Source organism: Emys orbicularis, chromosome 11 (assembly GCF_028017835.1).
Source record: "Emys orbicularis isolate rEmyOrb1 chromosome 11, rEmyOrb1.hap1, whole genome shotgun sequence".
Lineage (NCBI taxonomy): Eukaryota > Metazoa > Chordata > Testudines > Emydidae > Emys > Emys orbicularis.
In genome coordinates, this window is record NC_088693.1 from 44,132,259 (window position 1) to 44,145,400 (window position 13,142).

The window sequence follows — 13,142 nt, forward strand, 5'->3', positions numbered from 1 at the left end:
TTCTCTCTCTTTTTCTCTCCCATTTTTGTTTTAATTAAGGTCAAGTTTGGATGCCTTTTGAGTTCTCCTCCTTTCCAGAAGATGAACTGTGAAATTGAATAATGTGGAAAATCCTTCCCCTCTCTTTTTGTATGTGACTTTGAGAAAAGATTGGTATGGTCTTAACAGCACAAGATCATCTCTAGAAATTAGCTGCAACTATGAGTTCAGAGGAGAAGGGTGTATCTCCTGCTCACAAAACATCCACTCCATCACATAAAAGTGCCTCCTCTTCATTGTCATCTCAGAGGGACAGTAAGCAGGTAAGGAAAAGATCCTAGACAACTGACTTTCATCTCTGACTTGTAACATTTGGTGGATTTATTAATTCATTCTTCCTCATGGTAGCAAAGCCTGATGCTCAGCAGTTAAAACTCTTTTGATAATAGAATTGGGCATTTCCAATGGAGGTAAGATATGTCAATGTTTCAGTAAGTTCCTTATTCCTTTTCTGCTGTGACTTGGAAAAGAGATGGATGTGGAAGCTATTTGGGGGAAATAAACTCTAGACCTATGACATAGATGCAGGGTAGTAGGAAGGGGGATAGAATTATGTGGGCATGTTTAAGGAAGAATTCTTCCTAAGTCTTTCTCCTTTAGTTCTGGGAGGCATTTTCCTTAGAGGTGTTAACCTATGAATGCTTAAATGTTTTGCATACTGTGTCTGAATATTTAACTTCAGATCTAACTACAGACATGTGTCATCTGTTCAGTATGGCGTGACTTGCAAGGCAGGGAACAGGGTTCTATTTGAAAAGGTGTATGGTATCATAAACCTTTTGTAGAAACACAAAATTACAGAAATTGTATCTGATTTAGTAGGGATTCAGGTAGAATGCTCCAGATTATATTGTACAATCCCAGTTATGCTGGGCTTCCATTGCTAATATGCTCCCCAGGATCTGTGCAGTTGGAAAGCCTCATCCTGGGTCAACTCCATAGCATTCCACTCATCTTTAGGGCCCTACCAAATTCATGGTCCATTTTGGTCAATTTCATGGTCAGAGGATTTTAAAAATAATAAATGTCACGATTTCAGCTATTTAATTGTAGGGGTCCTGACCCAAAAAGGAGTTGGGGGTGGGGAGGAGTCACAAGGTTATTGTAGGGGAGGTTGCGGTACTGCTACCCTTACTTCTGCACTGCTGCTAGCGGTGGCGCTGCCTTCATCATGATAACTGGTAAAGTACATAAGCCAATTTTTTTTTTAAATGGGTGCTTAAGGTTAGGCTGCTAATTCCATATTTAAGCACATAAATATATAGCATGAAGTTTAAAAATGCTGAGCACGCAGAGGCTCCACTGTGCTGAACGCTTCAAAAGCTGGTCACACATTTAGGTGCCTAAATATGGACGTAGCATCCTGATTTTAAGCACTAATTTTTGAAAATATTGGCCATCATATTTAAAACGCATGATAATGTTATGGGAGAGGAATCCATAGGAGCGCCAATGGCTTGTGAGTGATGAATTTTGACGTGATGCTGAGCTAGCCCATATGATCGCCACTGAAGGTGTTAGTGTACACAAGACAATAAGCACCATGAATGTTGTTCCTATTCTACAAAAACTCAGAAGAGAGAATAAATCACCACATTTTTGTCCTACTGTCCCCATTATGATTGCAGTTTTAATGTATATTTCCAGCTTATTGCATTGCTTGTGTGGTTTTTTCTTTATCTTTCTTGAGAATTAATAAAGAAAAAAATGAGAAAAAGTATATTTCTTGCCATGAGAGGCCTTGGAAATTTGTGCTGCTGCCTTCTTAGACTTTTCATAAGTCATTTTTGGAGGTGGCAGTTGGGTAAATAGCGGTTTCCTCAGTGGGGTAATCTGTGTGGGAATGGAGTGTGATATGATTTCATTGTCACTGTGAGGTTAACATTTGATATTTCTGGACTGTGAATGATTGAAATCCTCTTGTCATAGAATTCCTATCAAAGTCAAACTAGCAATTATGGAACAGTTTTGCAGTAAATTATGGTGCAGGAAACTGAATGAGTGTGAAGACAACTATGACAAATCCTTTCAGAGAGGGTGGAAAATTTCCTGCTGCATAAGTATGCAGGCATTTTAATGTAGGTGGTTTATTTGTGCAACATACATCATCTCAGCGAAGTAGTCGTTAGAAGAAGGCTCTGACATTGCCACTTTGCAGACTCCATAACTAAATAATTGATAAACAGAGTCTACTGCAGCCAGCAGTAAAAGAGAAGCTGGGTTCAAATTTTAATCAACAAGGAGACTTACCATCGTTCAGTTGTAGCTGAACATTGCTAATTCACAGTAATGACCAGGGAACCCATTACAAATTAGGGTCAAAATGTAACATTTAGCCACTCACCAGGGTAGGGTTGTTGTGAAGTCCTACCTAGCAGTCCTTGGGGAGCTCTTCAGGATGATTCAGTGTGCTTCCCTTGGTGCAGTTCTCTATTCTGAGAGCTAGTGCTGGGCTGGGGGTGGGCCACAGCCATGAGCCCTTGTCAACTCTGCTCCCTTTGAGGCACCAGAGCTTCCCAGGGATGCACCAGGAGAGCAGTCTCTGCAGTGTAGTAAACATAAGGACTTCTCTTGGCCCCACAAGTAGGGGAGACTCTTGTCCCCACCACATAATTAACTCTGAAAAGGCTAGTCATAATCTGATGCTCAGCAAGTAAGAAATCAGAGTTTTTAAAAGTAAGAGCAAATATCACAAAGTATGTGCTGTCCATTTGTGACAGTTTTGGGTTAGTTTTAAATGTATGGTAATCATAATGTGTTGTTAAATGTATGATCACATGCTGCAAAAATAAAGATGTCTTTGTACTATAGTCTCTCACTCTAACACTTCAGTATTAAATCCTGGCTGAGAAGACAGGAAGAGGTCAGATTTTTTTTTTGATTTTTTTTTTTTGGCAAGTTATAAAGGATCTGATCTTGCAAACACTTACATACGCAAATAACCTTTCACATGTGAGTAGTTCCATTTAAGTCAATAAGAATACTCACATGAATAAAGTTAGTCTTCTGTGTAATAGTTTGCATGTTCAAGCCCAATATATGGATGTTAGCAGGGTTCTATTGTATTATTTAGAGATAATATGGGCCAAGATTTTCAGAAGTAACTTGTGATTTTGGGTGCCTAACTTGAGACACCTTGAAGGACCTGATTTTCAGAAGGTGAGTCTCAACATTTTTTGATAAACAGGCCCCCTTGAAGTATCTCAGGTGGGCATCCAAAAGCTGAGGCATGAAAAATCACTGGTCACTTTTTGAGAATCGTGGCGTGTATATATATTACATCACACACACAAAAACTATGTTAAAAGAACATTATTAAGGTTGCAAAGTCAAGCACTGAAAAGTTAGGAGATGACAGAATTAAGATTGCCTGTGCATCCTTAGTTCGTCCCTCTCCTGCGTATGCCTTATGAATAGAATTGGTCAGACAATTTATATCGAAACAGTTTTCCATCAGAATATGCTATTTTGATTAAATCTGTTTTTTTTCATGTAATCATACAGATTTTGTTGAAATTTCCCAAGAAAATTATTTTTGAAACAAAACATTTTTCACTGCAGACATATTGTTTCAAAATGTTTTATTTATATATTACTTTTATTCATCTTACTTTTCTTTTACATAGTAGTCAAAATATTCTATTAATTTGTTTTATTTTTATATTTTATTTTTACAATTAAGGGCAGCTGCTATTTAGTACTGATTGAAACATCTTATTATCTAGTTCAGTGTCTCCTGTTTATATTGTAATTAAATAGTTTGACACTTTGAACAAGAACAGAAAATAAGCACTCACTATTGTAATAAATGAGCAGCAGTTTTAATGCCCTAGAAAAAGTAGTCCAAGCTAACATTAAAATATTAATATAAAACACATTTTGAAATAAAAAATTTGTTTTGAAACAAAACGTTAAAATGATTCCAAACTAAAAATTTCCAAAATGATTTATTTTTTTGAAACTTTCATTTCACAGGAAATTTTGAAAATGTTTGTTTATATTCTGATTCAGAAATGAAAACAAATTTTCAGGAAATTTTCATGTTTTGAAAACAGAAATTCAGAGTTTTGACCTGCTCTAATTATGGTAGTCTTTAATTACATGAATCCATACTATTTTTCCCCCCCAAGGACCTCTGCTTCATTCAGTGCACGGGTGCACCTGTTCTGGGAAGGAATCAAGGTTGTGTAGTAAAAGAGGCTAGTGAATGAAGCAGGGGATTGCAGAGATTTCACCTCTAGTATTGCAGACTGGGAACAGGCTGCTTTGTTCAGCTACATAACAGAGATGGAAAACACACACGAACTAAACAGGAAGTAAGGTGGGGTGGAGCATGGCTCCAACCCATACTACTCTGAGTAACTCAGTTAATCCTTTGAGGACCACTTTACCACAGATGGTCTCATAGCTAAGACAGGTGACTTCTGCACACAGAGCAGGTACAGCACAAGCACTGGCAGGCTTCTCCACACTGTCCTGCTTATGTGCCTCAACCCTGTTCTAGGTGTCAAAGGGTATTCCAGGCTGCGTAACTGCTGAAGGCTCTGCTGAAACTGTCTGTAATGTGATTATGCTGCTGGAAATGCCACTGGGCATGGTAATTGAGATGCTGAATATGTGGTGTGGATGCTTATCCACCACAGGCCAGCAATACAGAATTCAGTGTCCAACGTGTTCAGGCTTAGGTTTTGCTGGTGGGAGAAGTGTAGGTTTGGAATGTGCTCTGAATGAGCCCACATGCTGGCTCGTGTTTATTGATTCTCACACATGAGTCTCTGATTGTGTTCTGTATGTTTTAATTTGCTTTCCCCTTCCTTTTCCCTGTGCTTACAGAAAACTAACACTTTATCTAGTTAATAAACATTTACAAAACAAAGAATGTTTGAAAAATAAAGAGAAATGGAAGTTTTAAGGTGAGATCTACAGAAGAAGCAATTTGGTGACCTGGAGGGAAGACAGGTATATCTGACAAATGAATTGTCAGGCTAGAGGGAGGTTACTAGTGGAATTCCTCAGGGACTGGTTTTGGGACCAATCTTATTTAATCTTTTTATTACTGACCTTGGCACAAAAAGTGAGAGTGTGCTAATAAAGTTTGCGGATGACACAAAGCTGGGAGGTATTGCCAATACAGAGAAGGACTGGGATATCATACAGGAAGATCTGGATGACCTTGTAAACTGGAGTAATAGTAATAGGATGAAATTTAATAGTGAAAAGTGCAAGGTCATGCATTTAGGGATTAATAACAAGAATTTCTGTTATAAGCTGGGGTCTCATCAGTTTGAAGTAACAGAGGAGGTGAAGGTCCTCGGGTATTGGTTGATCACAGGATGACTATGAGCCGCCAATGTGATATGGGTGTGAAAAAAGCTAATGCGGTCTTGGGATGCATTAGGCGAGATATTTCCAGTAGAGATAAGGAGGTGTTAGTACCGTTATACAAGGCACTAGTGAGACCTCATCTGGAATACTGTGTGCAGTTCTGGTCTCCCATGTTTAAGAAGGATGAATTCAAACTGGAACAGGTACAGAGAAGGGCTACTCAGTCATCTATCTGCCGTCCTGAACGGGAAAACCGAGAAGTGTGCTGCTTGCCAGGAGCTAGGATTCACGATGTGATGGAGAGACTGCCGAGACTCATCACGCCCTCGGATCGCTTACCCCTTCCTGCTTCTCCACGTGGGCACCAATGATACTGCCAAGAATGACCTTGAGCGGATCACTGCAGACTACCTGGCTCTGGGAAGAAGGATAAAGGAGTTTTAGGCGCAAGTGGTGTTCTCGTCCATCCTCCCTGTGGAAGGAAAAGGCCCAGGTAGAGACCATCAAATCGTGGAAGTCAATGAATGGCTACGCAGGTGGTGTCGGAGAAAAGGCTTTGGATTCTTTGACCATGGGATGGTTTTCCAAGAAGGAGAGCTAGGCAGAGACGGGCTCCACTTAACGAAGAAAGGGAAGAGCATCTTCGCAAGCAGGCCGAATAACCTAGTGAGGAGGGCTTTAAACTAGGTTCACCAGGGGAAGGAGATCAAAGACCTGAGGTAAGTGGGGAAGTGGGATGCCGGGAGGAAGCACGAACAGGAGAGCGCAAGAGGGGAGGACTCCTGCATCATGCTGAGAAATCAAGATGATCAGCGAGTTATCTTAAGTGCCTATAAACAAATGGAAGAAGCCTGGGAAACAAGCAGGGAGAACTGGAAGTCCTGGCACAGTCAAGGAATTATGATGTGATTGGAATAACAGAAACCTGGTGGGATAAATCACATGACTGGAGTACTGTCATGGATGGATATAAACTGTTCAGGAAGGACAGGCAGGGCAGAAAAGGTGGAGGAGTTGCATTGTATGTAAGAGAGCAGTATGACTGCTCAGAACTCCAGTATGAAACTACAGAAAAACCTGAGAGTCTCTGGATTAAGTTTAGAAGTGTGAGTAACAAGGGTGATGTCATGGTGGGAGTCTGCTATAGACCACCAGACCAGGGAGATGAGGTGGACGAGGCTTTCTTCCGGCCACTAACAGAAGTTACTAGATCACAGGCCCTGGTTCTCATGGGGGACTTCAATCACCTCGATATCTGCTGGGAGAGCAATACAGCGATGCACAGACAATCCAGGAAGTTTTTGGAAAGTGTAGGGGACAATTTCCTGGTGCAAGTGCTGGAGAAACCAACTAAGGGCAGAGCTCTTCTTGACCTGCTGCTCACAAACAGGGAAGAATTAGTAGGGAAAGCAAAAGTGGATGGGAACCTGGGAGGCAGTGACCATGAGATGGTCAAGTTCAGGATCCTGACACAAGGAAGAAAGGAGAGTAACAAAATACGGACCCTGGACTTCAGAAAAGCAGACATTGACTCCCCCCGGGAACTGATGAGCAGAATCCCCTGGGAGAATAACATGAGGGGGAAAGGAGTCCAGGAGAGCTGGCTGTATTTTAAAGAATCCTTATTGGGGTTGCAGGAACAAACCATCCCAATGTGTAGAAAGAATAGTAAATACGGCAGGCGACCAGCTTGGCTTAACAGCGAGATCCTTGCTGATCTTAAACACAAAAAAGAAGCTTACAAGAAGTGGAAGATCTGACAAATGACCAGGGAGGAGTATAAAAATATTGCTCAGGCACGCAGGAGTGAAATCAGGAAGGCCAAATCACACTTGGAGTTGCAGCTAGCAAGAGATGTTAAGAGTAACAAGAAGGGTTTCTTCAGGTATGTTAGCAACAAGAAGAAAGTGAAGGAAAGTATGGGCCCCTTACTGAATGAGGGAGGCAACCTAGTGACAGAGGATGTGGAAAAAGCTAATGTACTCAATGCTTTTTTTGCCTCTGTCTTCACGAACAAGGTCAGCTCCCAGACTACTGCATTGGGCAGCACAGCATGGGGAGGAGGTGACCAGCCCTCTGTGGAGAAAGAAGTGGTTCAGGACTATTTAGAAAAGCTGGATGAGCACAAGTTCATGGGGCCGGATGCGCTGCATCCGAGGGTGCTAAAGGAGTTAGCGGATGTGATTGCAGACCCATTGGCCATTATCTTTGAAAACTCATGGCGAACGGGGGAGATCCCAGATGACTGGAAAAAGGCTAATGTAGTGCCCATCTTTAAAAAAAGGAAGAAGGAGGATCTGAGGAACTACAAGCCGGTCAGCCTCACCTCAGTCCCTGGAAAAATCATGGAGCAGGTCCTCAAAGAATCAATTCTGAAGCACTTAGAGGAGAGGAAAGTGATTAGGAACAGTCAGCATGGATTCACCAAGTACAAGTCATGCCTGACTAACCTAATTGCCTTCTACGATGAGATAACTGGCTCTGTGGATGAGGGGAAAGTAGTGGACGTGTTATTCTTTGACTTTAGCAAAGCTTTTGATACGGTCTCCCACAGTATTCTTGCTGGCAACTTAAAGAAGTATGGGCTGGATGAATGGACTATAAGGTGGATAGAAAGCTGGCTAGATTATCGGGCTCAACGGGTAGTGATCAATGGCTCCATGTCTAGTTGGCAGCCGGTATCAAGCGGTCCTAGGGCCGGTTTTGTTCAATATCTTCATTAATGATCTGGAGGATGGCGTGGACTGCACCCTCAGCAAGTTTGCAGATGACACTAAACTGGAAGGAGTGGGAGATACGCTGGAGGGTAGGGATAGGATACAGAGGGACCTAGACAGATTAGAGGATTGGGCCAAAAGAAATCTGATGAGATTCAACAAGGACAAGTGCAGAGTCCTGCATTTAGGACGGAAGAATCCCATGCACTGCTACAGACTAGGGACTGAGTGGCTAGGCAGCAGTTCTGCAGAAAAGGACCTAGGGGTTACAGTGGACGAGAAGCTGGATATGAGTCAACAATGTGCCCTTGTTGCCAAGAAGGCTAACGGCATTTTGGGCTGTATAAGTAGGGGCATTGCCAGCAGATCGAGGGACGTGATCATTCCCCTCTATTTGGCATTGGTGAGGCCTCATCTGGAGTACTGTGTCCAGTTTTGGGCCCCACACTACAAGAAGGATGTGGAAAAATTGGAAAGAGTCCAGCGGAGGGCAACAAAAATGATTAGGGAGCTGGAGCACATGACTTATGAGGAGAGGCTGAGGGAACTGGGATTGTTTAGTCTGCAGAAGAGAAGAATGAGGGGGGATTTGATAGTTGCTTTCAACTACCTGAAAGGGAGTTCCAAAGAGGATGGCTCTAGACTGTTCTCAGTGGTACCAGATGACAGAACAAGGGGTAACAGTCTCAAGTTGCAGTGGGGGAGGTTTAGGTTGGATATTAGGAAAAACTTTTTCACTAGGAGGGTGGTGAAGCACTGGAATGGGTTATCTAGGGAGGTGGTGGAATCTCCTTCCTTAGAGGTTTTTAAGGTCAGGCTTGACGAAGCCCTGACTGAGATGATTTAGTTAGGGATTGGTCCTGCTTTGAGCAGGGGGTTGGACTAGATGACCTCCCGAGGTCCCTTCCAACCCTGATATTCTATGATTCTACTAGGATGATCAAAGGAATGGAAAACCTGACTTATGAAAGGAGACTCAAAGAGCTCGGCTTGTTTAGCCTAACTAAAAGAAGGCTGAGGGGAGATATGATTGCTCTCTATGAATATATCAGAGGGATAAATACCAGGGAGGGAGAGGAATTATTTAAGCTCAGTACCAATGTGGACAAAAGAACAAATGGATATAAACTAGCCATCAGGAAGTTTAGACTTGAAATTAGACGAAGGTTTCTAACCATCAGAGGAGTGAAGTTCTGGAACAGCCTTCCAAGGGGAGCAGTGCGGGCAAAAGACATATCTGGCTTCAAGACTAAGCTTGATAAGTATATGGAGGGGATGGTATAATAGGATAGCCTAATTTTGGCAATTAATTGATCTTTGACTATTACCGGTAAATATGCCCAATGGCCTGTGATGGGATGTTAGATGGGGTGAGATCTGAGTTACTGCAGATAATTCTTCCCTGGGTGTCTGGCTGGTGAGTCTTGCTCACATGCTCAGGGTTTAGCTGATTGCCATATTTGGGGTCCAGAAGGAATTTTACTCCAGGGCAGATTGGCAGATGCTATCATGTCATCCCTCAGTCTTCTCTTCTCCAGACTGAACAAATCCATTTTTTTTCAATCTTCCCTCATAGGTCATGTTTTCTAGACCTTTAATCATTTTTGTTGTTCTTCTCTGGACTTTCTTCAGTTTGTCCACATCTTTCCTGAAATGTGGCACCCAGAACTGGACACAATACTCCAGTAGAGGCCTAATCAGCACGGAGTAGAGCAGAAGAATTACTTCTTGTGTTTTGCTTATGTAACCCTTGTGCCAGGTGGAGCTGGCAGCAACCAGGGCCGGGTTCAATATCTAGGGGTTCCGTTCCATCCATCCAACACAGAACCGGCTTGAGCCCCCACCTAGTAACCTGGGGAAATTACATACCACTCCTGGGTGCCTCTGAGAGGCAATATTTCCCCACTCACAAGCACAGAGTCTGAGTGTAGAAAAGAAACTTTTAATGAAAGGAGGGAAGTCACCCAACCCTAATTAGGGAAAATGCCACAAGCAGGATTCATAATCATAAAACCGTGAGGAGGACACCCACCCCAGAGTGCAGGGGCAGTGTCTTCTGCCTCATGTTCTTGAGTTCTGCAACCAAAAGTTCCTTTTCTGTGCCCTTCTCTGCTCCCTCACTATACCCCACTCACAGTGGTTGTCCTTGGTCATTGAGGACCCAGGGTTCAGATGTGCATCTGTGTGAGTTCACCTCCCACCTGGGGAAGAAGGCACCTTGCTTGCTCCGCCACCACTGCTCACTGCATCCGCCGGCCGACTGTCAGTTACCTTCTGCTGCTACCTGCCTCTCTGCTGTGACCGCTGCACGTCAGTCTCTTAGTGATTGTCAGCTCTTACTGTTCTTCTTCGAGTGCTTGCTCATGTCCATTCCATATTAGGTATGTGTGCTCGCCACATGCACCGGTGCCAGAAGCTTTTCGCTCAGCAGTATCCGTAGGGGACTGGCTCTGGTTCACTCTGGAGTGGCGCCCGTATGGCGCGGTATAAGGGGTGCCGCCAGCTTCCCCCACCCTCAGTTCCTTTTTGCCACCAGTGACGGTGTTGGAACGTCTGCTGCTTTGGCTAGCATTGATTCCTTCTCTGTTCTTGTGAACTTTGAAATCCTGTAAAATAGTTATAAGTAGTCAGTAGTTTTCTTACTTACCCTTAGTAGTAGTTCTCAAACTCTCCATTAGTCCCGAATGGGACCCAGCTGGGGGTTGGGGCGTGCCCCGGTCCCCAGGCTTTAAGCCCTGTGATCAGTGCAAACGGCCTGTGCCCATCAGCAGTCCCCATACCAGCTGCCTAAGGTGCTTAGGCGAGGGGCACATAAGTGACAAGTGCATTATCTGCAAATCCTTCGAACCTAGGCTGAAGAAGGAGCGTGCTATCCGTCTAAGAGCACTCCTAATGGAGTCGGCACTCACTCCAGCACTGGAGCAGTGGTCCGACTCCACATTGAGCACCGTGGGCTCCGTACGCAGTGCTCCCTCGGCACTGTCCACGAGTCAGCACCGGTCTCCCTCCCCAGCTCCTGTCAAGAAGCCAAAAAAGACTTTGAGGGGAAGATCTCCTACCTCCCACAAGGAAAAGGAGAGGGCAGGGGGTGAGCCAAGACCCGTGTCGGGCAACTCAACATTCTCTTTGGGAAGTTGGGCCCCAGCTCAAGTCGAGTGGTGCAGCCCATCCTGTACTTCGCCTGCAACTCCAGATAGCAGTGCAGGCCCCAGCCAGCTTCAGGTGCCGTCGACGCCCGAAGCTCTTAAAGCAGCTCAGAAGATCCTGAAGCTACCGGTGCCGCCCTCACTGGCTCCTGTGGTACCCTGGTCTCAGTGAAAACCCGCGTTGCAACCTATGCGTGTGTCCCCGCCTCAGCGGTACTGTTCCCCATCGAGAGGGACGTCCTGCCAGCATTCGCCCGCCTCCAGCCATCATGCCTCCGAATGGGAGAGGCAGGCTCAGCTTGACTGTGAACCACTGGATTTCCAACCAGTTATGCACCGTCCTTATAGTAGCTCCATCTAGGTTGTATTTCCGTAGTTTGTTGATGAGATGGTCATGCAAGACAATATCAAAAGTCTTACTAAAATCAAAATATACCACATCTACCGCTTCCCCCGACCCATAAGGCTTGTTACCCTGTCAAAGAAAGCTATTAGGTTGGTTTGACATGATTTGTTCTTGACAAAGCCATGCTGACTGCTACTTATCACCTTATTATCTTGTAGGTGTTTGCAAATTGATTGCTTAAGTATTTGCTCCATTATCTTTCTGGGTACTGAAGTTAAGCTGACTGGTCTATAACTCCCTGAAGTATTCTATAGTAGGGAATTACAGTGTAGCCTAAAGCTGAGAGATGAGCAATAGCGGGTCAGCAAGTGAGATGAGGAAGATAAACTGGATATTGTCCAAGCAGAAGTGTTGTTCAGGTTTGAAGTTAGCAATCAAATGTCATGGAGTGAGAACATGGAAAGAGAAGACATGTCATAGTGGAAAGGATGAGGGGGGAAGTATACAAGTCTTCACCAGAAATAAAAGTGATGATTAGAGTATTCAAACCAATAAAAGAGAGTCATAAGGACAGTGGCTTCTTGGTGGAGAATGATATAATGACTGTTATAATTGAAAGCTATACTGAGATGAGAAAAGATCTGTGGTTGGCAAGGAATTAGTTACTAACTACCTGTAGAAAGGCAAAGGCAGACAAAAAACTTTCAAGGCGATTTTACTGGGAGAGTTGGTTTTGAAGTGAGAGGAAACAAATTTCTATGGAATCTTGTTGAATAAAGAGGTTGGAGACAGGATGGTCATTTAGCAAGTGAGGAAGGACCAAGGACTCTTTTTTTCCAGAAGAGAGTAATATCTAGCTTGTGAGATAGGGAGAGGTGTATTGCAGATGGAGTGACTGATGAGAGTGATGATTTAGTCCCCGATCCAGCAAAGGACTTAAACATATGCTTAACCGTAAGCATGTGAGTAATCCCATTGAACATCAAAAGGACTACTGACATGCTTTACTTTAAGCACATGCTTAAGTGATTTGCTCAAATGGGGGAAGAATAGGAAAGCAGATTGCAATTGATATTAGAACAGGGCGGCACATCTCTGTGTAATGAAGATGAGAGAGCTCATAGAGGCACGCGTGAGAGAGGAGAGAGTGCCCAATTATAGGAGGATTAGTGGAGAATGAGGTGTCGGGTCTGAAGGCAGGACTGGATTCACCTGTTTTAATTTCACGCTCCCCATGGCACTTGGGCTCGGGCTGGAGTAAGAAATTACACATTCAAAATAGACATTGTGAGTCATCAGTACCCTGCATGTGGATCAACATGTGACAGTGTTTTTTCACAAGCCATCCAGAGGGTTGTGTAGTAAACTGCTTTCCATATGTCCCAGTGGATAATGAGCTCCAGTTTTTCACAAATGTCTTGCGAGGTGCAACCAAGTACTGTATAAATGAGTTTACATTGCTGATCCACATACCAGGGTGTTGGGAGGTGCATGAGGAGAAACAAGATGTGATTAGAAGTGGAGCAAATTGGTAGAGCTAGCTAGAAAGTGGTAGGTATTGACATATGG

At 43.7% G+C, this 13,142-nt stretch overlaps 1 protein-coding gene across 4 annotated transcripts in view; it reads left to right on the forward strand.

Annotated features, from left to right (window-relative positions):
- Positions 1-200: 200 nt before the first annotated feature.
- Positions 201-13,142, forward strand: part of OSBPL6 (oxysterol binding protein like 6) — a 95,433-nt gene continuing 82,491 nt past the window's right edge. For all 4 annotated transcript variants that reach the window (XM_065413172.1, XM_065413173.1, XM_065413175.1 and 1 more), the window contains exon 1: positions 201-302. In XM_065413172.1, coding sequence (XP_065269244.1) covers positions 201-302 — 102 coding nt within the window. The remainder of the gene's footprint in view (positions 303-13,142) is intronic.